The sequence below is a fragment of the Dama dama genome, chromosome 24 (assembly GCF_033118175.1).
Source record: "Dama dama isolate Ldn47 chromosome 24, ASM3311817v1, whole genome shotgun sequence".
NCBI classification, from domain to species: Eukaryota; Metazoa; Chordata; class Mammalia; order Artiodactyla; family Cervidae; genus Dama; species Dama dama.
In genome coordinates this window covers 56,026,491-56,053,848 of record NC_083704.1, presented here as the reverse complement: position 1 = coordinate 56,053,848, position 27,358 = coordinate 56,026,491, and the positions used below count along the sequence as shown (strand labels likewise).

General features: G+C 39.8%; 1 protein-coding gene across 7 annotated transcripts in view; it reads right to left on the bottom strand.

Moving 5' to 3' along the window:
- MAP4 (microtubule associated protein 4) overlaps window positions 1-27,358 on the bottom strand; it is a 150,242-nt gene that overhangs the window by 38,626 nt on the left and 84,258 nt on the right. For all 7 annotated transcript variants that reach the window (XM_061128708.1, XM_061128709.1, XM_061128705.1 and 4 more), the window contains 4 exons: window positions 7,218-7,340; window positions 4,673-4,786; window positions 2,134-2,268; window positions 459-1,523 (listed from right to left, as the gene is read on the bottom strand). In XM_061128708.1, the coding sequence (XP_060984691.1) occupies window positions 459-1,523; window positions 2,134-2,268; window positions 4,673-4,786; window positions 7,218-7,340 (1,437 nt within the window). The remainder of the gene's footprint in view (window positions 1-458; window positions 1,524-2,133; window positions 2,269-4,672; window positions 4,787-7,217; window positions 7,341-27,358) is intronic.

Here is a 27,358-nt window from a genome sequence, read left to right as displayed (position 1 = left end):
AGTGGCGGAAATTGGTGAGAGGCAGGAAGAGAGAGAATGGCCAGGGCAATGTACATAAGGAGACAAGGTGGGGTTTAGTTTAAGACAAAGATGCTGGCCCTGATGACTAGGAGCACGGACCATTTGCTGATGGCAACAAGAGGGAAGGCAGAATCTAAGATAAAGAAACAGGTAGTAAGATACATGAGCAAGTGGAATTTTGTGAAAGTTCTCTTTAATTGCTTCAATCTTCAATTATCTACAAGGAAAACAGGAAGATGAGCGAGAACAAGGATGGAGAAGGGGCTGGCAGCTGGAGGAGGGTGAAGGTGAGAAAAAAACTGTCTAGGGGAGCAGGAATGTGTGTAGACTTGCAAAGTACAGTGGGACTGTCTTCATTTTACCTGGCATGACGCTTGTCCGTTTCCCTTCTGGAGACTGCACGGACAGAAATATTGCAAGTAAACACAAGCCCATACCTGGTGAAGTCACAAGAGGAGGTACAGCTGACTGCCCCTCATCCTGGAGAGGTTTCAGCTGGGGCTCCTCACTTGCTGCTTCCTGGGTCCGTGCAGGTTCCCTGTCCTTAACAGGAACTGGCACCACCTCTGCTTCTGAGAATCTGGCCAGAGCCGCATCGTTGGCCAGGTTCATCTCCGTTTCAGGGGGCCGGGCAACATCCTTTGCCAGGGTTACCTCTGTTTCCGGGGACAGAGACACATTCCTGCCCGGGGCCATCTCTGTTTCTGGAGGTGAAACTGTATCCTTGCCCAGGGTCACCTCTATTTCTTGGCATGGAGCCACGTCCTTGGCCACGGTCGTCTCTATTCCTGGGGGTGGAGCCATGTCTTTGACTGGCATGATGACTTCTGCTTCTGGAGGTGCAGCCATGTCCTTGTCTAGAACTGCCTCTGTTTTTGGGGGTGGTCTCATTTCTCTGATCAGGGCCACCTCTGTTTCTGAGGACAGGGCTATCTCTTTGGCTGAGGGTATTTCTGTGGATGACACAATGTCCTCATCCAGGGGCGCCTCTATCTCTGAGAGTGATGCTACACCCTTGACTGGGGCCATCTCTTGGTCTGTAGGTGGGACTGTGCCCTCAGCTGGGGTCAAATCCATTGTAATAGGTGGTGTGCTCTCTGTTTCTTTGAACAGTGGCACGTCCTGGGCTGCGGATACCTCTGTTTCTGTGGACAGTAACATGTCCTCGTCCAAAGACACATCTGCTTCTGTGGGCAATACAACATCCTTAACTGCAGTTTCCTCTGTTTGTATGGGTAGTACCACATCCTTGACTAAGGCCATATCTGATTCGATGGATGACTCCATGTCCTTGAGCAGTGCATCACCTGGTTTGGTAGGTAATTCCATGTCTTGAGCCAACGCCACCGCTGTCTCTGTGGCTGGCACCACATCTTTAGCCAGGACCATCTCCGCTTCTCGAGATGGCGCCATGTGAGTAGCCTGCAGTTTCATCATCATCTCCAATGCTTCTGTTGGCGCTCTCTCTTCTCCTGATGCCATTTCTATTTTCTCAGCTGGCTCTAATGGAAGCAAGTTGGACACTTAGTCGGACACTTAGGATCCATCATTGCCTGCTCATAGCTCTTCACTCAAAACTTACTTTTTTAGAGCATAAGAGATCTGGCTTTTTTGACCATAATGTCCTAAACATAACTAAAAAGCTGTCTAGTTAATGCATTTGTTACTACTCTTCAACAGTTTCAATATTGAGAAGAATAAAAAATATTGGCAGAACATATAGTGGAGGAGGAAAGGCAAAGGAGAGAAAAAAAACACAGGTCAAAAAAACCCAAAACCCAAAAAACACACACCAACACAGGTACACAATTAGTGGCAGAAAGGGAACATGTGGACATCAAGAAACCCCCTACCTCAGAGTTCTAAATCTGCACTGAATTACACAGACTGTCTTTGTCCTCTAACCCTAATTGTATTTCAACTACAACTTAATTCCTCCAGCTGTGAAATCAGTACTTTAAAAACATTTAAAAGTTTAAAAAGTTCAAAAGTTTAAAAACATATGTGACAGTTGTGAAAATTTTATCAATACTGCAAGCAGAAGGCTAAAAACTACATGATGATTACTGATACTGTAACTATTAAGTGCAAAGAAGGAGTCCAATAATGTACCTGCTGTGGGCTGCAGAGGCTGTGAAACGGCCTCGGGGGAAATGAAGGATTCCAAGTGTGCAGGGTTTGGGGCTTCCGCAGACCAGCCCTGAGGAACAACAGCTGCAGAAGCAAATGTGTCGCAGGGTAACATACCTAATAGTAAAACAGAAATCCATTTTTGAAACTCAGTCAACATTGAGGAAAAAATACATTTGATATTTAAAATCAGTTTATATACTGCCATAAAGACATAGGTCAAAAGGAACAATGAGAAACAAAGCAAGAAAGTTTAAAAGTAAAAATTGCAGATGTTTGTCAGGTTTGGCTATTGTTAGGATGTCACACCATTAATCAACATTGACTGGCCACCTTCTACAATGTTTTGCAAAGATTCAAAACTTATAATTTTGTGAAAATGATTTGTAAATTATTAAGAACTAGACAGATTTAAAGTATTATTATTATGCTGTCCTCTGCCAGACATAATACCACATGGGATTTAATATCACCGGGTCCTTGCCATCAGGATTACAATAGAGAGGCAAGAGACACATATATCAAACAAGGAAAACTGTGTTGCATTATGGACTAAATGTTATTAGAGTTTACAAAAAACCATGAAGAAGACCAGAACAGTCACAGAAGGTTTCAGAGGAGAAACAAGAGTAAGAAGAGAGGAGAAAGAAGTCAATTTCAGGAATGGAAACTGAGCACTGAGCAAAGCAAAGGATGAAGATGCCAAAAGCACATGAATGCTTCTGGGACTATGAGATTAATCTGATTTAAACAGGTCTTGTAAACCAGAGAGGTAAAACAAGATTAGAACAAACAACAGAAGAAGGAGCTGGAAAACCAGATAAATCAAGAGCAAAACAACCCCAAAGGACAGGGGGGTGCTGTCTTAAGGTATTAATCATGAAAATGACATATGAATAAAGAACAAGAAGCCAGAGTGGTCAGGTATATTCAGAAATAATTTTAAAAGGGAGCAGGATTCTGACAGGTGACTACTGAGATACTCTAGGTATGAAGTCATAAGGGCATTCATTGGGATAAAGCAGAAAGAGAATAAAGATGCTGTAAAGAGAGAAGTCACTGCAACTAAGTGACTCCCTAGCTAGTAAGCTGGAAAAAAACAAAAAACCAGGAGTCAAAGCCAAAATCAACTCAGGAGATTAGACAACAGCATCAAAGTCAATTTCTTTAACATCCTTCTTCCATGAGATCATCAGGCCACAGGAAAGCACAAGTGAGACATATTACTACTAGTCAGGATCTTTACAAAAAACAAAATTATAAACATAATTTGAAGTGGGACTTACTGATGATGGGTACTGAAGGAAACCAGAACATGTCACCCCTAGATACGCCACTTTGACATAAAAATTTTGAGCTGAAAGCAACCAAGCAAACAGCAAACCCAGAAAAAGCTACCACCTTTCTGACTAAAGGCAGGATATAAATTTTCCTTTCACTGGCAAGAGATGCTTATCAGGCCAGAGAGGGCACCAGAGGAATCTGCCAACAAACCTGACTCCATTTGTTTCCTCCCACGTATTTACGCTCCCATGATATGACTCTTGGAAGTGTGAAACTGCTTCATTTTTCCTGTCATTTCTCTGTAGGTTTATTACTCTTTCTTGAGGATGTTACACAAACTGAATTTCTAAGCTACCACTTTGAGCTGCTTTCTTCCCAAGTGATGTATGCTGCATGCTTGTCTGTCCATGGGGATTCTCCAGGCAAGAATACTGGAGTGGGTTGCCATGCCCTCCTCCAGGGAATCCTTCCAACCCAGGGATTGAACTCAACTCTCCCGCATTGCAGGCGTATTCTTTACCATCTGAGCCACCAGGGAAGAACAAATTATTTGCCTTTTTTTGGATAAATCTTTTTATTAAACTCAACTGAACACCAAAGATGAGCAGAAGTAAAGTTTTGCCTGCCCTACAGGACCTTGGTCACATTCATGTTAAGCTATATAAAACCAGGAATGAGGGTACTACTAGATAACTAAGATCTGTTTAACGTTTTACTATGTATCAGACACTACGTGGTATACTTTTACATAATATTATTTAATCATCACCACATCTTTAAGGTAAGAACTAATGGTGGCTCCATTTTATAAAGAAATCAAACTTTAGGGAGGACATAACTTGCTTAATAAGGCCATGAGCTAATAAAATGTGGAGACAGAACCTGGCCCTAGGATACAGGATTCAAGATTCTCCCATAAGAGGAGGTGAGCAGCCCCTGAGCAGCTCAACTGTGAATTCTCTATGACTAAAACTCTGCCCATGGATTTTTCCTGGCAAGAATACTGGAATGGGTTGCCGTTTCCTTCTCCAGTGGATCTTCCTGACCCAGGGATTGGACCTGGATCTCCCGCACTGCAGGCAGAGTCTTTACTTACTGAGCCATCAGGGAAGCCCAATTTAGAAACAGTCTTGCAACAGTCTGAGTGGTTCCCTAGTGGTTCACTTCAAATGTGATGAATCAAAGGCCACATTAATTGTTTGCAGTTAAGAAATAAATCCAGTTAGAGAAATCATACCATAACTGTCTTTCAGGGAATCATTTTGTTCTACAAATACTGAAGTATTGGTTGTTCCACTGGGGAGAAAGAGCAAATCTTCTAGGCCGTCATCATGGTGCATCTTAAAGGTATCTGGAATAAAGAAGGAATTTAAAACTCATTTCCAAAAAAAATAAATATAGAAATAAATAAAACTCATTTCCAGAATATAACTAGAAAGATTAGCATTTATTATTGAATGAATATTCAATATTATTGAATATTGTGTATTGTCAATAGTGTGTTAAATAAGATAATATGTGACTGAACGTGCCAGGGAATCAAATATTCACTAATTCATTTTCACAGTTAAAAATACAAAAATCTCATATTCTCTAATATTTGATTATCTAAATCTAACAGGCAACAAATATACAAAACTGAAAGTAAAATTCACGCTTAAGTCTATACTAGGAGGTGAGAGTACAAATAAAACTAAATTTTCAATATGTATTTACAGAGCAGACATTCATTTTAGGCTATTAAAAAAAAAAAAGTAAAAAGGACATTTTCACCTCCTGTGAACATCATGAAGAAAACTGCATTTCAAAAGCTGTCTGGAAAAAAAAACAAACCAAAAGCTGTCTGAATGAGACAAGGTGAACAGCTGGCATCTGAAGAGAATGAACTCTATACTCAGGAGCTGGCATGAGGAAAAGCACTAAAAACATCAGATAAACTCTACCTTCTTACAAAAAAAAGAGCAAAGCCACTCAGGCCAAGCAAGAACTCTGCTCTCTAAGGAGGCCATCTCAAAATGCAACATACATCTGAATTGCTCTGGAAAGCCTTAACAGATTGCCAGGACCTGAGAACATGCATTTCTATTCTCAGTGAATGCTAATTCTCTACTACTACTGCCAGAGGCGGCTGCGCTGGAAGTCGAGGCCTTAAACGAGCACCAGAAATAAAGGTTGCATGCTTCACGTATTAGGAGAGGAAGCTGCCAAATCACATGTAAAAATCAAAGATGTCTATGAAATTCTGTCATTTATTCATTACTATTTTGTTGCTGTTCAGTTGCTCAGTCATGTCCAACTCTTTGCGACCCCATGAATTGCAGCACACCATCCCATTCCTTCACTATTTCTCAGAGCTTGCTCAAACTCATGTCCATTGAATTGGTGATATCATCCAATTATCTCATCCCCTGTTGCCCCCTTCTCCTCTTGCCCTCCATCTTTCTGGGCATCAGGGTCTTCTCCAATGACTCGGTTCTTCGCATCAGGTGGTCAATATATTTTACTGGATGTGTATGATATGCAGACCCTGAGAACTCTAAAAATTCTAAGATGTATTAAGATAAGGGTTGAAAACATTTAATAGATGGATATACTTTAGTTCAAGTCAAGAAAGGTCTTCACTTGACAAATATTTAAGCTGAGAACTAAAGATGGAGGAGAGATGAAGACCTTTCTTTTTCTACATTCCCTCCCCTTAGTGGAAGGGAATCTCCCACTCACAGCTTCACAGGTAAATATACAGAGACATAAAGTAAGTTACTGGTGGCTTAAGGCTAGGGTGGATAAGGAGGTAGGGAGTGAGATCTAAGAAGTACTGAGTTTCTTTAGGGGGTGATAATTCTAAAATTGTATACTTTGAATGGGTGAATTGTATGGTATGTGAATCTCAATAAAAAAGAAGAGAAGTCGCTCAGTCGTGTCTGACTCTTTGCGACTCCATGGACTGTAGCCTACCAGGCCACTCGGTCCACGGGATTTTCCAGGCATGAATACTGGAGTGGGCTGCCATTTCCTTCTCCAATATCTCAATAAAGCTTCTTTTAAAATTACATATATCCAGGGTAACCAATGACTGGAGAGTGGTACAGAACATCAAGTACTAGATCATTTGGAACCTGTTATGAGTTAGACCTTATAAGTTAGACAACAAAAAAGAAACCATGTAGTATAAGTGGAAACAAATACCTTGAGCTCTCAATTTGATTGCTCTGACATGGAGGCATCAATGCCACTGCTTTGAGGTCCTTATGCACCCCACCCCTCCTGCCACTTCTAGCTCTAGGCAACTACAGCTTTTTTTCTCTATATAAATTAGTTTGAATTTTATAGAAACTGGGTATAGCTTTTCATTTTGTCTTTTGTCAAATGAAGATAATATATATTTGGCAGAGTTAGGTAATAAATGTAGAGAGTACATATATTGAGGCTCTAGCACTGTGCCTGGAACAAAACAGGCATTCCACAAATGGTGTCCTTATTACTATAATTCTCTACAGAAGAATTAAAGTTTAGGGTACAACTGATCATTTAGTCCTCAATGAAGATGAATTTCAGTTCATTTAGTCAAAACAGGTTTTGAAGGGGAGAGAACAAAGGGGCACTTGCCTCAGAGGAAAGGATAGAGAGGAGAAAGGTCAACTAAATGTTCAGAGGGAATAATTATACCTTGGTTGTGCTTTACGAGCAATATTTAGGCTGAAATGTTTTATCTGAGTGGTGATTGGAGGCTTTTCATGTTTAAGTTATTACATTCAGCGGTCACAAGCAAGCTTTGCACTTACCAGTCTGGATAGGATTTACCACGTGCTCGGGTTCAAAGCAAAAGTTTGTATTTTCTGGCCAGTTCTGGCTGTTTTGAAATCCCTGGTAGGCTACCTTCTCGTCAAGGAATTCAGTTGGAAACCCTTCAAACAGAAACAGGAAACAAAAGTTATAAGGTACCACTGTTAACATGTGATTGTTTCTATTTCTGTCTTTTGAAATAAAACTGCTTGCTATGAACATTCAAGTACAGGTTTTCATGTAGACATACGTTAAGATTTTATAGAATTAATTTAGCTTAGTTCTCAAATAAAAAAAAACACAAATGTAATAGCATGGCCCCATTCTGAATTATTAAGGAGAAATCAACCAGAAGATGATAAGAGAAAACAAGATTTTTCTGATGCCTTGAGGTTGACAATAGCACTCCATTTGTAACTGACTCAACAGACTGTAAGCAATAGTCTCAAAACCTGGCTCTTTGGCTGTCTTCGAGAATAGTTTTTCTTTCCCCCACTTAACTATTAGTAAATATTCTAGTAAATCTGCAAAGGTGTTTAAACCACAGAAGGGATAGGAGGGATAGAGGGAGGGAGACAGTAAACAAGCACGCAAGCAAGCAAGCAAAAGGTTGAGTACTAGTATAGATTAAGTGCTAGACTCTGCTCTGCTGAAAGCTAACCGTGTAAACAAAGGACAGCCTTTTTATTTCTCCCCGTCTCAATAATGACCTCTAAGGATACTTGTTCATTTCCAGAATTACACCAATAAAAGAATAATTTTACATTATACAGGAAAGTATTAGCATTTCAATCTTTGAATTATGGCCTACTTAGAGAAGGTGCATCTACCATCTCTTATTTCAAAGCTAATAAAGTCAATCTGCTTAGGGTTAACAAATGCTTCCCACAGAATAAGAATGAAAGTGTTGGGTGCTAATCTAATACCATTCGTCATCCACTGAAATGAACCCATGCCAGGCTTATTTCCTGTGACTCCAACAGGAAAGCAGGTTAGTCCCCTCACGGCCCCTACCGAAGCCTGTGCTTCTAGCCCCTATGCCTTTGCTCATGTGATCCACCTGTCTGAAATGTTCCCTCTTGTACCAACATCCCAAGGCCAGGACCAAGTCAGAGCTTCCACAGAGCCTCTCTTCAGATTTTAATGCTCATTTTCCTTTTCTTAGCTCTTTCAACATTTGTTGTTGTTCTTAGCAAACAATTTAGCCCTTAACCACATATTTTTTTTATTAGTCTTTATTTTTAAAAAAAACAACTTTTAAAGTATTCTATGTTCATCATTTTAAAAATCCATTATTTAACATGTGTTAATCTTATTTCTCCAAATCATTAATATGTGTTCTTTAAAGAGTAAAAAGTATGCTTTTATCACTTTATTTCTTCATAATGCTTAGCTCAGTGCATGGCACAGAACTGTGCTCAAAAAATAAGGTGGTATCAAAATTACCACAAGGGTCATTATTCTAGACTGGATGATTTAACAAATTCATACTATACATCAACCTTCTTGGAAAGCGATTTATATTTAATATGAAAAGCATAAGAAACCCAAGAAACATTTAAGCAACAGTCTATCATTTCTAAAATAAACTTTAAAAGGCTGTGATTCTGCTTAAATTTCTTATCCTTTGGGATAAAGCAGTTGTTAATCAGTGAAGTGGGTACATTTTGCCCACACATTCTGGAGAAGAATAAGCACCTCCGGTAATCTCCCCTCTGTGCTGGTGAGGCAGCCCAGCCTGGAAGCAATGTTCAGAATAGCCTCTGGCCAACAGTGTTAATAATGAGCATTTTTGACACAGGCTCTCTCCCACATTTTCATTCAGTGTTACTGACCTAGATTTCCTTCTTAAAACTCCAAAGTATAAGCAGGAAAACTTCCTTGCAGGAACAACAGCCTTCAGAATAAATGTGGGGTTTTTTTCTGTTTTTTGTTTTTTTTTTTTAAAAAGCATAACTGCAATCTACTTAGAGAGTCTATTTCAGACAAAGAATGAAAAATGAAATTTAAAATAAGAAGTAATTTACTTAATACAATGGAAAAAACCCTAGACACTTTGGTTCTCCCATAAATGTAGAATGGGGGGAAAAAAAGGCCAGTTTCTATTTCTATGAAATTGGAAGCATTTTACAGAAAAGGCAAATAGCTAGATATTTAAAGTGTCAATTAATCTAGTAATATCTGTATCTCTATATATCAAAGCCAGAATAATCGTATCAGATGAGAGCCATTCAAACTGCAACACAGACCAATAGATCTTAATAAAAAAAAGTTCATTGATACGGTTTCAGATTCTACAATGCAAGTAACCTTTAAGAAATGACCACTTCTCCAATTATGATGTCAAATCAAAGAATATCTAGTTACCTGAGGAAAAAACTATCAAAATATCCTTTATCTTAACTTACATGTGTATATATATGTGAGATGGATTTTCTTCTTATAGTTCAACTCAAACAACATACTGTGACAGATTGAATGCAGCTGTCTTCTATTAAACCAGACAGTTCACCAGAAATTTAGATATACCACCAGCCTTCTTACTGAACATTTTTTTTAAAAAGTACACTCATTAAAAATGTTAACCCTTGAGCAGGGTGTTAACATTAACATATCATTATATATTTTAATATAAATTATAATTAATATAAATAATATTTATTGTTGCTGTTTTGAAAAATGTTTCTAAAGTCTCCATTTTAATATCCAATTTATAAATATTGATAGATAAAACCCATTATATAAAAAAAGTTCTTTGGGGTTCTTAATAATTTTGTAAATAGCTTTACTGAGGTACATCAAACATACAATAAGCTCCACATATTTAAAGTGTATAATTTGATAAACCTTGACTATGTATGCCATCAACACAAGAGAACATACTCGGAAGTTTCCTAATTTTTAAGCGTGAAAACTGGTCTTGAGGCCAAAAAGCTTGAGAGCTGATGCCTTAAGAGTATTTAGATATATTCTCCCTCTGGAGAATTCTGCTATTTATCTGGACAGTCAAGTAAAAAAGATAAAGAAGCCAAAACGAGCATGGACTGGGGCAGAAAACTAAGGCACTAATCTAGCTCGATCCAAAGAGTTAACTCATTTAATTCCTTCAAACTTCAATATTCTCACCTGTACCATCAAAGCATTCTACCAATACCTGGGATCTAAGCTCCCTTCCACTTACAAAAGTCTGTTAGGCTATACTTTACACCTCTATGTACTACACTGTAGGCTCATATTTACTATCATTCTTCTAGCCCCTCCCCCAGCACCCCCCCCCTCTTCCCCCAGAGTCAAGAAGTCCAAGACAAAGTTCACGCTTCACTATGTTTTTGTGATAAAAATTTAACCATCTGAGGAATGGGAGTACATATAATAAAATATCTCATTATCTCATTAAGCACTAAATTATATGCGATGTTTAAAGTACATGGAAAGATAACAAAATTAATGCTGGCAAGAGGGTTTCATAGATAAGATGGGGAAATAAATCTAGGAATATATATTTTCAATGGCTGTTGACACTATAAGTAACACATATGAGAATGTCTTAAATTATTACCACAAAGATAAAACAAGATTAGCTAGGGAAATAATGTGTATATTCATACATATATTGATTATAGAATGATAAAGCAATTGTGGCAAAATGCTACTGATTGGTGAATCTGGAAAAACATGTGAAAGTTCTTTGTTTTATTTGTTTTATTCTTTCATTGTGTATCTGTAATTATTTCAAAATAAAAATTGAAGTACTTCTCGTTCTATTTTCTAAAAATAGAAACACGTGACAGAAGAAAACTCTTTTCTCAGATTTTCCACCAATTCCACTTTTTATAATAAAATAGCTTTAAATGTTCATATCCAACTATATTAGGATGTCTTTCTCCTCTGCACTAAACAGGCAAAGACTTCATTAACCTTCCTGATTTGAATGATATATGGCCATCCCTAAATTGCTGGAGGTGTTTTTAAAAGACTTCTAGAGTTCTAATACTATTTGAAAACACTGAAGCACTGAAGGTCTCAAGAAGAAAAAGAGATTGACTTTGAGTTAACAGTTTCTTTTCGGTTTGCTGTAAAACAAACCAGCATGCTTGTCTTAGAAATTTACTAACAAAAACCAAAAACCACAGTATGCTCATTTTGCTTCAACCGAAATCTGTGCCCGTCCCAGAATGGGCACAGGTGAAGGCTGCTATCATAAGGCCACAACATACCCTAAGTTAGCAACAGTTGAGCTATAAACACTACATTGTTTTCAGCTGTTCCTTTTACTTGCCATGACACTCGATTTACTACCATACTGAATGTACACTGTTCCTATAAAAATGTTTCTACACAAGTTCCTTTTTCAATCTCTAAAAAGTTGTTTCTGTACTCTTCTCGCCAGCATCCTCTATCCCATATAAACTCTTACTTTATAGAAAACAGTATTCTTCCACTGACCTTGTCTCTATTCCAAACTTATCTACATGAGTCCATGGTTACTTCTTTCCTTCCTATTTGTCAAAGAGGTATGATCCTCCACCTTCACTTTTTTTTTTTTTTTTGATTTGGAAAAAACAACAACACAGAAACCTGTCAAACTAGAGAATATAAGAAATGCATATCATTCTCCTTTCCAAGGACACCATTCATGCAAGGACCCCATCCATCATCTCTCCCTGTACCATCTACTGCTCCAACCACCTATACTTGGTCTCTTATCCCTTCTCTCTTCCTGTTATAAACACAATAAATCTCTACCATCTTTAAAACACAAGCAAAATTCAAATTGTATTAAAGAATATTTCCTATAGAAGAATTATGGATTAAAAGAAATTTAGATTCTACTTTGAACAAGCCAACAGTTAGTAAAAAAAACAAATGAGATAATTTAGGAAATATTGGTGAACTGAATACTAACTGGACATCTGACATTATGAAATGGGGTATGAATGTGTGTGTGTTGAGCTTTAAGCCAACTTTTTCACTCTCCTCTTTCACTTTCATCAAGAGGCTCTTTAGTTCTTCGCTTTCTGCCATAAGGGTGGTATCATCTGCATATCTGAGGTTACTGATATTTCTCCCGGCAATCTTGATTCCAGTTTGTGTTTCATGCAGCCCAGCGTTTCTCATGATGTACTCTGCATAAAAGTTAAATAAGCAGGGTGACAATATACAGCCTTGACGTACTCCTTTCCCAATTTGAAACCAAGTCTGTTCTGCTTCAAACTCAACCTTCAAAAAACTAAGATCATGGCAACTGGTCCCTTGCTGCTGCTGCTGCTGCTAAGTCACTTCAGTCATGTCCAACTCTGTGTGACCCCATAGATGGCAGACCACCAGGCTCCCCTGTCCCTGGGATTCTCCAGGCAAGAACACTGGAGCAGGTTGCCATTTTCTTCTCCAATGTACGAAAGTGAAAAGTGAAAGTGAAGTCGCTCAGTGTCCGACTCTTAGCGACCCCATTGCCTGCAGCCCACCAGGCTCCTCCGTCCATGGGATTTTCCAGGAAAGAGTACTAGAGTGGGGTGCTACTGCCTTCTCCACTGGTCCCATGACTTCATGGCAAATAGATGGGGAAGCAATGGAAACACTGACAGACTTTACTTTTGGGGGCTCCAAAATCACTCCAGATGGTGGCTGCAGCCATGAAATTAAAAGACACTTGCTCCTTGGAAGAAAAGTTATGACCAACCTAGACGGCATATTAAAAAGCAGAGACATTAAATAAATAAATAAAAATAAAAAGCAGAGACATTACTTTGCCAGCAAAGGTCCATCTAGTCAAAGTCATGGCTTTTCCAGTAGTCACATATGGATGTGAGAGTTGGACTATAAAGAAGGCTGGGCACTGAAGACTTGATGCTTTTGAACTGTGGTGTTGGAGGAGACTCTTGAGAGTCCCTGGGACTGCAAGGAGATCCAACCAGTCCATCCTAAAGGAAATCAGTCCTAAACATTCACTGGAAGGACTGATGCTGAAGCTGAAACTCCAATACTTTGGCCACCTGGTGCGAAGAGCTGACTCATTTGAAAAGACCCTGATGCTGGGAAAGATTGAGGGCAGGAGGAGAAGGGGATGACAGAGGATGAGATGGTTGGATGGCATCACCAACTCAATGGACATGAGTTTGAGTAAACTCCAGGAATTGGTGATGGACAGGGAGGCCTGGTGTGCTGCAGTCCATGGGGTTGCAAACAGTCAGACACGACTAAGTGACTGAACTGACTGATCGTGTGTGTGTGAATGGATAAGCATGTTTTTAAAAGGAATCATATTTTTTAAGCAAATCCAAGACATCATATTGTCCTATCCATATATTAATCTTTATAAGATTGTCTGGGATTTGCTTCAAAAAAATATCTAGGGTTAAGTGGAGGGAGTTAAGTGCAGGACAGATGAAATCAGATTGCCCATCTGTTTGAAAAGTCAAAAAACCAACTAGAGTCTCTGCCTCTAGTCTGACGCTCCTCTTCCTAGCATAAAACGTAAAACTCTTCAGTGTTTTTCCAAAACTCACAGATTACTGAAATTAGTCACACAAGATTCTACACAAGCCAGTCTTAAATAATGTTTCAGCATCATTCCCAGCTAACCATACTATTCCTTACCCACATCCTACTGTTTCACCTGACCTACTGTATCCATCTGTAATACTTCAGTTTGCTCCCCCATGCTGCCTGCCTGCTCCAGGCTTACTCATCCTCTCAGGTTCACTCCTCTAGGATATATATGCATGTACCACTCCACGGGGACTTCTTTCCTCAGTGTTTGTGTGGAAGACTGTGCACACACATAAACATGTGATACACGATATGGCTCAATGGCTCTATGGCGGGCCACTTGAGAGCAAGGAGTGCGTCTTTCTATTCGGTGTTGCCAGCCACAAATGCTGTGTCTGACACCCAGATGGTGCCCAATAAATGGCTGTTGAATGAAGAAATGACTATAGTTTGGAGGGGGAAGAATTAATCTGAACATTGTTGTTGTTCAGTCACTAAGTCATGTTCGACTCCTTGCGACCCCATGGACGGCAGCACACCAGGCTTCCCTGACCTTCACTACCTCCCAGAGTTTGCTCAGACTCATGTCCACTGAGTCAGGGATGCCATCCAACCACCTCTTCCTCTGCCGCCCCTTCTCCTTTTCCTTCAATCTCCATCGGCTTTTCACATCGGGTGGCCAAAGCACTGGAGCTTAAGCTTCAGCATCAGGCCTTCTAATTCAGGGTTGATTTCTTTTAGGATTGACTGGTTTGATCCCCTTGCAGTCCAAGGGACTCTCAAGAGTCTTCTCCAGCATCAATTCTTCGGCTCTCAGTCTTCTTTATGGACATACAAAATACTGATAATTCCGGTGGGCTTTTCTTTTTTTTTTTTTTTCGGTGGGCTTTTCTTAAAGATACAACCTGAAAATTAAAGATTCTACTTGTTGTAATACCTTTGTTCTATTTAATTTCATTCACATTATATGTTTTTGCTGAATATTAAAATATAATCAGTATACAATTTACTTTTTCTAAATGTTCAGGGCTATTAAACAATACAAATCTATGTTAAACTAAATCAGCCTATTCAAAGACTTAGTCCTGGTTAGGACTACTTAAGGGTAAAAAAAGTACAATTAATAATTGTGTCAGGGCAACAGACATCATAAGCTATGACTGTCGTTTATCTCTGACAAGATGTAGCTACCCTAAGTGAAAGTGATGAGTGACTGAAGTCACTCAGTCATGTCCGACTCTTTGCGACCCCATGGCCTAAACAGTCCTTGGAATTCTGAAGTGGGTAGCCATTCCCCACTCCAGGGAATCTTCCCAACCCAGGGATTGAACCCAGGTCTCCTGCATTGCAGGCAGATTCTTTACCAGCTGAGTCATAAGAATAGGGAGAGAGAAAAATTAGGTTCTTTCTTCAGACAAAATAAGAATTCAAATATCCCCTCAAAATATCAATAACTCATAATAAGCCCCATTTATATTTTCACATTCTGATGAACAGTTTATATAAATAGAAGTATTTAACTTATTTTGTTTTAAAGCCAGAAAACACTTTATGAGTAGCCATAATCAAAATTTAACTGTGGTAGAAATCCCATGTGAACGTTAAATTGCATTCAGGTCCACAGTCCATATTTCACAACTTCTGTTCATTCTGCCAATTTATTCCAGGATAAACTGACATTCCAGCTCTAAACTGAGAATGAAAACCCACTGTCCCAAGTAGGGCAAATTATTCATGGATATTTAACATTCTCATTACAGAATATGATTTGGAACACTACTGCACACACGAAGCAAGAAGGAAATTAATGTCCAAACTATTTATTCTCTTCCTGTTCCCTCAGAGTCTGAAGGACTTCTTCACATTCTGAGAAGAAGTGTGTCAGCAGTGTGGGGTTGTGGAAGGGTTTGGTTTCCCATGATTTCTGTTGCCCCTATTCCTCCTGACATAGAGGCGACAGGCAGTGAGATCTTCACCCCGAGGCAGCAAAGACAGGCACCGAGCTAGGTGCAGGGTCAGGTCTCCATCTCTTCTTTCTCTCCACACACAACCAGAGGCACATTTCTTCCTGACTCTCCCTAACTACCATACAGCAAGGGAGGCAAGGCCAAATAACCTGCCAGAAATCCTCCAAAACCCAACAGACCTCTGCTTCTTCAGTTCACTAATGCCTGATAAAAGGGTTATCACTGTAGGCACTTGTTGTGGTAGCTTCCTCTCTGCTCTGGAAAAAATGGAACGAAAACTTAAGTCACTTGTGCCCTCTGGTCACAACTGAGGCCCAGTCTTCTAAACAAGGGCGGGTGTGTTAACAGTGCAAACACACCAAATCTTCAGAAGGATTTACTGGTGCCCGAGCAGGGTGATTTTCTTTAGGTCAAATGAAGGTATCCTTTAACACAACCATTCAGAATTTCATGTGTATTAATTTCAATTGGTTGGGCCAGGTCAAATCCTGGTTTTTCTTTAACTAAGTTGAATGAATCAAACGTAACAAAGATACCAACAATTTAATGCTACCTTGAGCTGTACTCATTTATTCATTCAACTTCTGTTTAAGCATCTACAGTATGTGCCAGGCTCCAAGGTGTTTTCTTTTGTTCTTGCTCTTCAGGTGAGTGAGATACTGAGTGGCGCTCACTTCCTTCCACAAGTTTCAGCAGCATCAAGCAGGCGACCTTTCTCTACTTCTGCTGTCACCCCAGGCAACTCCTACTGAATTTCATGGAGAGCTCTGTTGGTACCCCTCAGTCTGTGGCATCTCAGGAACTTCTCCACCCTCCAGTAGACTTCAAACGGGTCTGAATCTCAGCCTGGGTGGGCCCTCTTTCACATGTATCCCTCTCTTATATATCGTGCCTCAGGTCCGTTATCTGCTATTCCTTTACTCCTCAGCGTTCTCTTTATCCTTTAGTGGGTAATATCTTTATTATTAGTTTTTATGTGTGTCTGCTCAATCATGTCTGACTCTTTGTGACCCCATGGATGGTAGCCTGCCAGGCTCCTCTGTCCATGGAATTATCCAGGCAAGAAGACTGGAGCGGGTTGCCATTTCCTTCTCCAGGGGATCTTCCTGGATCAGGGATGGAACTCTTGTCTCCTGCATTGGCAGGTGGGTTCTTTACCGCTGAGCCACCGGGGGAGCCCAGTATTACTTAGTTATTCTTTGTATTAACTTTCTCTTGTTCAAATTACTGTTTCTATTTGCTGACTGGACCTTAACACAAAATTGGTACCAAAAGTAGGGTGACTCTAGAAGACAGGCTTTACAAACATGGGATGTGGAGACTGGTTTGTCAGGCCTTTGGATTTCAGTGCAATGCTAATTAAGCACCTTACCAGATACTATTAATCCACAGCACACAGTGGCAACAGTTAGTTGAGCTGTCAAATGTGATTGTGTTGAAGTGTAAACTAAAGCAAGTACCTGGGGAGCCCAAGCAACTGTTGCACTTGAATGTTTTGGCGAGAGCGATGACTGCAATAACTGTAGTGTGGACAGAGCCTACTGAATATGCTGAGTGCTCAAAGAAAGAAAATAACTAACTCAGGTCTCTCAAGTGCTGCGAGTTAGCTTGAAAATCAGAGTTTAAATCACAGCCCCGGAGAATCTCTTATTTCCTGTAGCCACAGGTCCATAATTGAAATTTATAATCATGAGGCCCCAAGTCACTGTGGGCCTCGCGAATGAAGGAGCTTGTCCTTAGGAGCCTGAAGATACTGACTAAATCCCTGAGAAAATTTCACCTGGGGCAGATGCTTTGAAAGAGGATGCTCATTTTGCTTGTGACCTACCACAGCCACTCTCTCTCACTCTGGACCCATAACCAGGGTCAAATCTCAGCATGCTCTAGGGCAGTGTTTGGGAAGCTACAGTGTATGGGTAAAATTTGCTCAGCCACCTATTTTTGTAACAGCCCACAACCTAAAACTTTAGACTAGTTTTAGGTTCACAGCAAAACTGAATAGAAAGTATACAGATTTCCCAAATATTCCTGTATCACCACCAGAAGGCTCTCCTCGCATCAAAATACCCACCACCAAGGTACATTTGTTATAATCAATGAACCTATACTGACACATCATCACCCAAACCTCATTTTTCAATGGTTTAAAAAATTAAAACAGAAAATTCTGAGAAATTCACATTTCAGTAACCAGTTAATAAATGGGCACAGACACACTCATTTGTTTATGTACTGTCTAGGGCTACTTTGGTGCTATAGCAGCAGAGCTGAGTTATCTGCTGACAGACACCATACATCCTGCAAAGCCTTATATATTTATATCTGGTCCTTTATAGATAAATGCCAAGCCAGGTCTAGGATAACAGATATACCCTATGAATCCTGAAGGAAACAGCCTGCACAGCAAAAAAAAAAAAAAAAAAAAAGACTCTTGATAATAATATATTGGCAGAAACTTGGGGACTGGGTGTAGAAATAGTTTCTAAGGACATCTGACCAAGGAGGGTAGAATATAATTCTATATTTGGTCTTTAATGTGTTAACTTATGCAGCTAGAAGTGGCTCTAAAAGCTTGCTCAGTTAGGGAAGAAAAAACTCCAGTCTGGTTTATACATGAATCTGCACAGACACAGCACCCAAGCCCCATTTAAAGGTAACCCTGAAGGACAATGGTGAGAGAAAATCCTCCAAGTGGGTGGACCTTTGAGCAGAGCATCTGGCTGCCACTCTCCATGGAGTGAGACATGGTTTACACTTATTATACTATTGTACCCCACACACTAATCATTAAAGAGTATCCACTGTAAAGAGAAAAAAAGTGAAAGTGTTAGTTGCTCAGTTGTGTCCAACTCTTTGCGACCCCATGGACTGTAGCCCACCAGGCTTATCTGTCCATGCAATTCTTCAGGCAAGAATACTGGAGTGGGTAAGCCATACCCTTCTCCAGGGGAACTTCCCGATGCAGGGATTGAACCCAGGACTCCTGCATTGCAGGTGGATTCTTTACCATCTGAGTCACCAGGAAAGCCCATTTATTACAAAGGAAGCCCTTAATAACCAAGCTGACAAAATGACTCTATGGAGATCAGCCAGCCTCTTGCCTCAGGCACCAGAGCGCTTCCTCAATGGATCCATGAAAAAGTGACCATTGTTGCAGGGAGAGAAGCTATGTATGGGATCAACACGGGCTTCCCCGAAACCAAGTTGACCTGGCTAAGTTATTGCCAAGGGTATCCAACTTGTCAACAGCACAGACTCACACAGGGTACCATTCCCAGGGAGACTAAGTTGATTACACCACACTTGAACATCATGGGGAGATTGTAGGAGCAATTAGGGAGAGGCAGAAATTTGTTCTCAGTGGACTAGACATGTATTCTGGATATAGATTTGCCTTCTCTTCCTACCTTGCTTCTGCCAGTGCTCATGAAATGCCTGAGCCACCATCGTAACATTTCACACAGCACTGCTTCCAATCAACAAAGTCATTTCACAGCAAAGTGGGGGAAAAAAAAAAGGCTCAAGCACATAGAATTAATTGGCATTATCACAGCACATCATCCAGGATGGCTGGCCCAATTAAAAGATAGAATAATCACTTACTCAGTTGTAGTTTCAACTGGGAAACAATGCCCTAAAAGAATGGGGGTGATGCTTTGAATCAAAGAACCACATAGAGTGCCGTCTCCACAACAGCCATAATATGTGGATTTGAGAATCAAGGGGAAAACACTATTGTATCCAATAACTCACTCATCAAATTTTCACTTCAAGTCCTGACAGATTTGAGTTCTGCAAATTTGAAGGTCTTAGTCTCCAAGGAGGAAATACACCTACCATTATATACAAGAGTTTAATTGAACTAGAAAATGAGACTCCTACATGGCCATTTGGGACTCCTTACTCCACTGAACCAATGGGCAGGAAAAAGGGCTACTGTACTTGCTGGGAGGATTGAGCCTCATTATCAGGGGAAAACTGGGTTGCTGCAACTCAATAAAAGCAAGGAGGATCAGGCATGGAACCCAGTGGAGTCTGTGAGGTACCTCTTAATACTTCCACTTCAATAATAAAGGTCCATGGAAAACTATGACAATTTTTAAAAAAGGCCATACTACTGAAGAAATGACAACTTGAAATTCTAGATCATTTCACCAAGAAAAGAATTTCTACCAGCTAAGGTTCTGGCTGAGGGCAAGGGAACCATAAAATGGGTAGCTGAACAAAGAACTCAGAGATACCAATTCTGGTCCTGTGACTAATTACAAAAATAAGAACTCTGATGGCTTTGTATATTTTCTCTTTGTTATATTCTGTTTGCGTACTCCAATAATTTTCTTCTTTTCTTCCTTCTTTCATTATAATTTGTCAAAGGTTAACTTTACATTCAGTCTCCCGACAAAAGAATATTATCCACTGCCACTGTGATTTGAGGATTGTATGCATACCATGACTATAGGTACTGAGCATCTCACTTTGGGGAAAGGATGAAAGCCACCTCCATCATATGAGAGATAGCTATACCTTGTTAAATGCAAACGTAAGCGTTGTTCTGTTGGTATGTGAAAACTCAAATATATGTAGACAAGTACATGTGGGTACTAAGGAGTCAAACGGGTAGATAGTGCCAGGTGTCAATGCATCTCTCAGTTCACTCAGTCTCTGTTCACTGCCTTGCTTGTGATAACGGAGCCGGACCCTGTAAATGTTTCTCCTTTGCCAGTTGGCATGATATTAAAGCTAGTAGAGGGTGATGAGGAAGGGGCTTCTCCTGCTTCCAATGTGCTTTTCCATCTCCTTGCTCCTGTGATGCTCTGCTGGTGTGCAGAACATCCAGTGGCATTCATCCGAACATGTTTTAACGGGCACTCTCGTGAGCATCTTCTCAGGCAAGTTCTGCCAGTGCCCCAAGCTGACTTCCCACTGATTCAGCAGCACGTCCACATACAGCTTCCTGTTTGCCAACCTCGGTCTACATTTCCTCAGCAAACATCCAGTGAAGACATCCAAGAAAAGAAACTGGCTTTGGAGCAGGAGGGCATTCTTCCAAATTTTTCTTTACTATATACTCTGCTTCAGTCTCGGGTAGTTAACTGCTCCCCTATACCTGCCATTTCCGTATCCTTTAGAATAGCAGCTGCCAACTTTCTGGCACCAGGTTTTGTGGAAGACAATGTTTCCACAGACCGGGGGTGGGGTGGAGGGTTCAGAATGATTCAAGTGAATTACATTTATTGTGCACTTTATTTCTATTATTATTACATTGTGACATGTATTAAAATAATTATATAACTCACCACAACTTGTCACTCACTGACAGGATTTTGATGTGAGTCTGCAAGCAACTTATTTACTATGGGCTCTGTGCAAATTTCTCTGCTAATGACAATCTGTATTTGCAGGGGCTCCCCAGTGTGAGCATCACCACCTCAGCTCCACTGCAGATCAGCAGGCATTAAAGTCTCAGGAGAAGACACGCACAGTTCACAGTAGGGTTTGCGCTCCTATGAGAATCTAATGCTGCTGCTCACCTGACCAGAGGTGGAGCTGAGGTAGGGATGCAGGCAATGGGGTGTGGCTGGAATACAGAGGAAGCTTTGCTAGCTCCTCTGCTGCACCTCTTCTGCTGCAGCCTGGTTCCTAGCGGATATGAGTCCCTGGCCTGGCGCAGGTGGGGCATCTGCTTTCAAGTTCTCTTTCAGTTCAGTTCAGTTCAGTCGCTCAGTTGTGTCCGACTCTTTGCGATCCCATGAATCACAGCACGCCAGGCCTCCCTGTCCATCACCAACTCCCGGAGTTTACTCAAACTCCTGTCCATCGAGTCGGTGATGCCATCCAGCCATCTCATCCTTTACCCCTCAGTAATTAATTCCCCATTCAAAGTACTGTGTGGTTTCTGACTCTTGACTAGGCCTTGATTGATATAGATACTGAGAATTAAACCACTGAGATGGCTAAGAGTGAAAAGTTCTCATCACAAGGGGAAAAAAATTTCTGTAACTAAGGGTGGTGACAGATACAAACCACAGTGTTTTGTGGTCATCATTTCACAACCTACACAAATTCCAACTCATTATGTTGTACACCTGAAACTAACAGTGTTTTATGTCAATTATACCTCAATTAAAAAAAAATCCGTAAGATGGTTTAAAGCCACATTACAGAGAAAAATGGGGAAAAGAATAAGCAATGTTTATCCCAAAGAACACGAATTACAGGGACATGCTAATCTCTAGTCAAATGGCTATCATATGAACGAGAGCATACCTCTGCTGCTCAGCACCAACACCTACGACAGCTGCAACAGGAGATTAGCTCTTTATTATACACAGAAAAACCAATGATCAGAAATACTATCTTTTATTAATCAGAAAGCATAACACTTCAATGAAGATCGCTAATACTTAAATTTATAATCTACACAGCTTTGCATCTTCTCAGCTCATTTCAAATTGCTGTAATCTCCACTGGAGAATCAACTGTCCCAGATTTTGGCAGTGACAAAGTCCTAAATTAATTTCCTCACAAGAAACAAAACAAAGGCTCTTCCTTCAGTTTGCCTGGAGTCTCTTGAAAGTTTCACCCTCAATTTTGTCCTCTGGAAATACAATCTCCAAAGACAAAGGATACCGAATGTGCTCTAGTTACATCCAATAAAAATACACACATTTAGATAGGAAAGGGGGCCGATGACCTAACAGAGAATGATTTATTAGCAGCACTATTTACTAGGTTCGACTTGTAAGAACTGTCTATGTGGACGTTAATCATTATTACATTTATTAAACCTCTAAAGAATCATTTTACATTTATTAACCCCTCAAACAGGTTACCAAGCACTGAAAGTATTTTCTGTCCCCTAATGCAAACAATTCTTTTATTACTAGTTCTCCTGTTATACAGGAAGAACTTTGGGCTTGAAAAGGGCAAACAACTTGCCTAAGAGACCAAAGTTTAGCAGGTGGTAGATCTAGGCCTGCTCTTTACACAGCTTTCTCAAATGTAAACAAACCACTAGAGGGACTTATTTCCTGAAAGACATGTACCAATAACCTGTCAAAAATCACTGCAATTACATCTGACCCTGTTCTTAACATTCCCTGCCTGTGTGAGTCCTGAAACAAACAGAAAGAACCACCTACTCAGAGAAAAATGCTGGTGAAAAAAAAAGAAGGAAACATAATCAAACCCTTATGAAACTTCACAATATACAAAAATTTAAGCCAGGTAATCTGTTTAAACACAAAATAGCAAGGTGGCCCACTCCTCTTCAACATTAAACAGCTATTATGGTCTAGAAGTTTGTAATTTTCTCAATAGCACAGGAAGTTCACAGCACAAGTCTTTATTCCCTGCCACATCTCCTAAATGCTACAGAAATGTAACAGGGGATCCATGGGCCAAAGTCTTGATATGTTTTAGAACGAGGCAGAAATCCCTTCCTCCAATGACTGCCAGGAGCTCCCCCAGAGCTCACCTCTGCTCCAGTCTGGGCCCCTTAGCCTCCTCCCAGCCTTTACCCTTTCCTCTTAGCAGATATAATGCTGTCAATTTAAAACAGACTCCTTCTGTAGAACCATATTTCTTTCCTTCATCTTTAAAAATAAAAACAAACCCACATTCAACAAGACTGCTCATTCAATAGCTACTGTGCACCTACTCTATGCCAGACACTAGTCTAGGCGCTGGGCCACAGCAGCGACCAAAGCAAAAGCCCTGTCCCTCTTGAAACATTTATCTTCCAATGAGGAAAGTCAGACAATAAACAAGGTAATTAAATTGTACAAATGATAAAGCAATGGGTGCCATGGATTAAACTGAAGCAAAGTAGGAGAGAAAAGTGGAAGGGGTACAATGTCAGGTAAGATAGAGAAGACCTCTCTGAGAAGGTGGAGAGTGAACTACAAGTGTATCTGAGGGAAAAGCATCCAGACAGAGAAATCAACGAGTGCTCAGACCCCAAGGCAGGGGCCCACCTGTCTTGTCCAGGAACTCTGGTAAGAACAGCAGTGAAGCAAAGCTAAAGGGAAGAATAAGGAGACGTGGTCATAAGGCCTTATGGTATCTGAGTAAGAACTTTGGCTTTTACTCTAAGATAGGAAAGTACTGGAGGATTCTGAGCAAAAGAATAACATGATCTATGTACAGGGCCACTCTGGGTGTTTTTGAGTATATACTACAAGAATCAAATGAATGCAAGGAGGGAGACTGATCTGGGAGGTTGTTACAGCAGTCAAAGTGAGAGGTGGTAGCTTAAACCAGGGAGAGGAAAGGAGGGGAGGTGAGGAGCGGTCAGGTTGCAGATCTATTTTTCTGACCAAACAGACGTGAGATGCAAGACAAAGAGAGGATAGGGGAAGTCAAACATTTAGCTTGAGCAACTACAAGAATATTCTCTTTCTGTTTAATGAGCTGGAGAAGGTTTTGTTTTCCGTTTGTTTTGGGGAGCAGGGCAGAAGTTCAGTTTAGGACCCCTCAAATTTGACATGTCAACTCTACATCTAAATGGAGATTTCAAGCTCTAATTTCAAGTTTTCTTAGTTCTCATCCAACCTCCTCATGGAATTTAACCAGTATTACATCTGCTCTCACAAAATGTTCCTTAAAACTCTGGTTATCATTTAAATAATGTTTATAAATTTGGGCATTTCTCTGCGCAACCGGAAAAATTAGTACAAACTCACAAGATGGCTAATACATAAATCAACACATCAATTCTGAAGAGGTCTGTAAGTACACAATGGTTACTTTGAAAAAAAATTTTTTTTAATGAGCTAGTATTGTTTATTTATTTATTTTTACCATTCTTAAATGTGCAGCTCACTGGCATTACGTACATTCAAACTAATGCACAAACATCACTGCCACCCATCTCCAGAACTCTGTACACACTGAAAAACAGCTCCCCACTCCCTGCCTCCTCTCAACCATCATTTTACTTTCTGTATCTATGAACTTGATTACTTACATACAGTACCTCACATAAGTGGCATCAGTGTTTACTCTTTTGTGACTGGCTTTTTTCACTTAGCATAACTTCGTCAAGGCTCATCCAGGTTGGAGCACGTGTTGGAATTTCCTTCCTTTTTAAGGCTGAAGAACACTCTATTGTATATCCCCTTGTGGTTCAGCGGGTAAAGAATCCACCTGCAATGTGGGAGATCTGGATTGGATCCCTGGGTTGGGAAGATCCCCTGGAGAAGGGAAAGGCTACCCACTCCAGTTTTCTGGCCTAGAGAATTCCAAGGACTGTATATAGTCCATGGGGTTGCAAAGAATCGGACACGACTGAGCAAGTTTCACTTTCACCACTCTATTATACATTATGTATATATCACTTGGGTTGTATCCACCTTTTGGCTATTAAGAAGAATGCTGCTATAAAAATGGGTGTACAAAGTACATGCTTTTATCTGGGTATATATCCAGATGTGGGATTGTTGGTTCATACAGTAATTCTATTTTTAATATTTCAAGGGTCTATCATACTATAACGGTTCCACCATTTTGCATTCTTACCAGCAATGCACAAGGGTTCCAATTTTTCCACATCCTCATAAATACTTGTTATTTTCTGTTTGTTTATTTGTTTTAAAACAATAGCCTAGATCCTAACAAGTGTAAAGCAGTATGTCGCTGTACTTTTGATTTGCATTTTCCTAATGATTGGTGATGATAAGCATCTTTTCATGTGCTTATTGGCATATAAGCCAATATATGGAGAAGTGTGCAGTCAAGTCCCTTGCTGTTTTTTATTAAGTTTTGCTTTCACATGGTTGAATTGTAGTAGTGTTTTATATATTCTGGATAATTAACTCCTTGTCAGATGCATGTTTTTGCACATATTTTTTCCCACTCCATGAGTTGCCTTTTTATGCTACTGATAGGGGTCTTTTGATGCACAAAAAGTTTTTTTTGGTGGAGTCAGATTTATCTGTTTTTACTTTTGTTGCTTTTACTTTTTACTTTTGTGCTTTCGGTGTCACAACCAACAAGCTGTTGCCAAATCTAATGCCATGAAGCTTTTGCCCTATGTCTTCTTCCAAGAGTCTTATAGTTTTAGCCCTTATATTTATATTTAGGTCTTTGAACCATTATGAGGTAATTTTTGTATATGATGTAATATAGGGATCCACCTTCATTCTTTTGCATGTGACCTCCAGTTTTCCTAACACCAAGACTATCTTTTCCCCATTGGATGGTCTTGGCACCTGTGTCTAAAATCACTTGACCATATATAGAAGGGTTTATTTCTGGGCCCCCTATTCTATTCTTTAGTCTATATGTCTGTTTTTATGCCAAGAGCACCACTGTTTCAATTACTGCAGCATTATAGTAAATTTGGAAGACTGAGAGCTCTAACTTTATTCTTTTTCAAGACTGTGTAGGCTATTTTGGATCCTTTTGAGATTCTATGACAGTTTTAGGATAGATTTTTCAACTTCTACAAAAAAAAAATAGTTGTTTAAGGGAAAAAAATTCTTTGAAAAAACTTTTTTCTTTTCTATTATGATTTATTTTATAAGATACTGAATGTAGTTCCCTGTTCTATATAGTAGGACTTTGTTATTTATCCATTCTGTGTATAATAGTTTGCATCTCCTAATCCCAAACTCCTAATTCAGCCCTTCCCCCACCTCCTTGGCAACCACAAGTCTGTTCTCTATGTCTGTGAGACTTTTTGTTTCACTGACAAGTTCATTTGAGTCATATTTTTAGGCCTCACAGATATGTGGTATCATATGGCATATGTCTTTCTCTTTCTGACTTCACATAGTATGATAATCTCAAGTTGCATGCACATTGCTGCAAATGGCATCATTTCATTCTTTTTATGGCGAAGTAGAATTCCATCATATATATGTACCACGTCTTCTTTATCTATTCATCTGTTGCTTGACATTTAGGTTTTTTTCATGTCTTGGCTATTGTAAATAGTGCTGCTATGAACACAGGGGTGCATATACCTTTTAAATTATTTTTTTCCAGATATATGACCAGAAGTTGGATTGATGGATCCTATGGCAACTCTATTTTTAGTTTTCTGAGGAACCTCCATACATACTGTTTTCCACCGCAGCTGTACCAACTTCATTCCTACCAACAGTGTAGGAAGGTTCCCTTTTCCCCACACCCTCTCCAGCATTTGTTATTTGTTGACTTTTCAGTGATGGCCATTCTGACTATGTGAGGTGGTACCTCATTGTAGTATAGTTTTGATCTGTGATAATTAGCGATGATGAGCATCTTGAAACAGCACTTTGAATCTTCCTATCAGTGACTGATATTTCACTACTGTTGCTGTAAGCTCATAGTTGGAGTAATCATGTGTATGCATCTTCTTATACACACCCCATATTCTTTCACAACAAATTAATTCTTGAACAATGTAATGTAAAAAGTATATAAAATCATTATTATTTTAATTTCTCCTTAAAGCATTAGGATGGGAGCTCTAAAATATACGAAGCAAAAATTCACAAAATTGAGAAATAGACAAATCAACAATGATTGTTCGGAGACTTCAATATACCACTTTTAATAATGAATAGAATAACTAGGAAGACTATCAGTAAGAAACAGAAGACCTGAACAATATTATAAATCAAGCAAACCTACCAGACATTTATAGAACACTCAACTCAACAACAGAACAACATACATTCTTCTCAAGTACACATGGA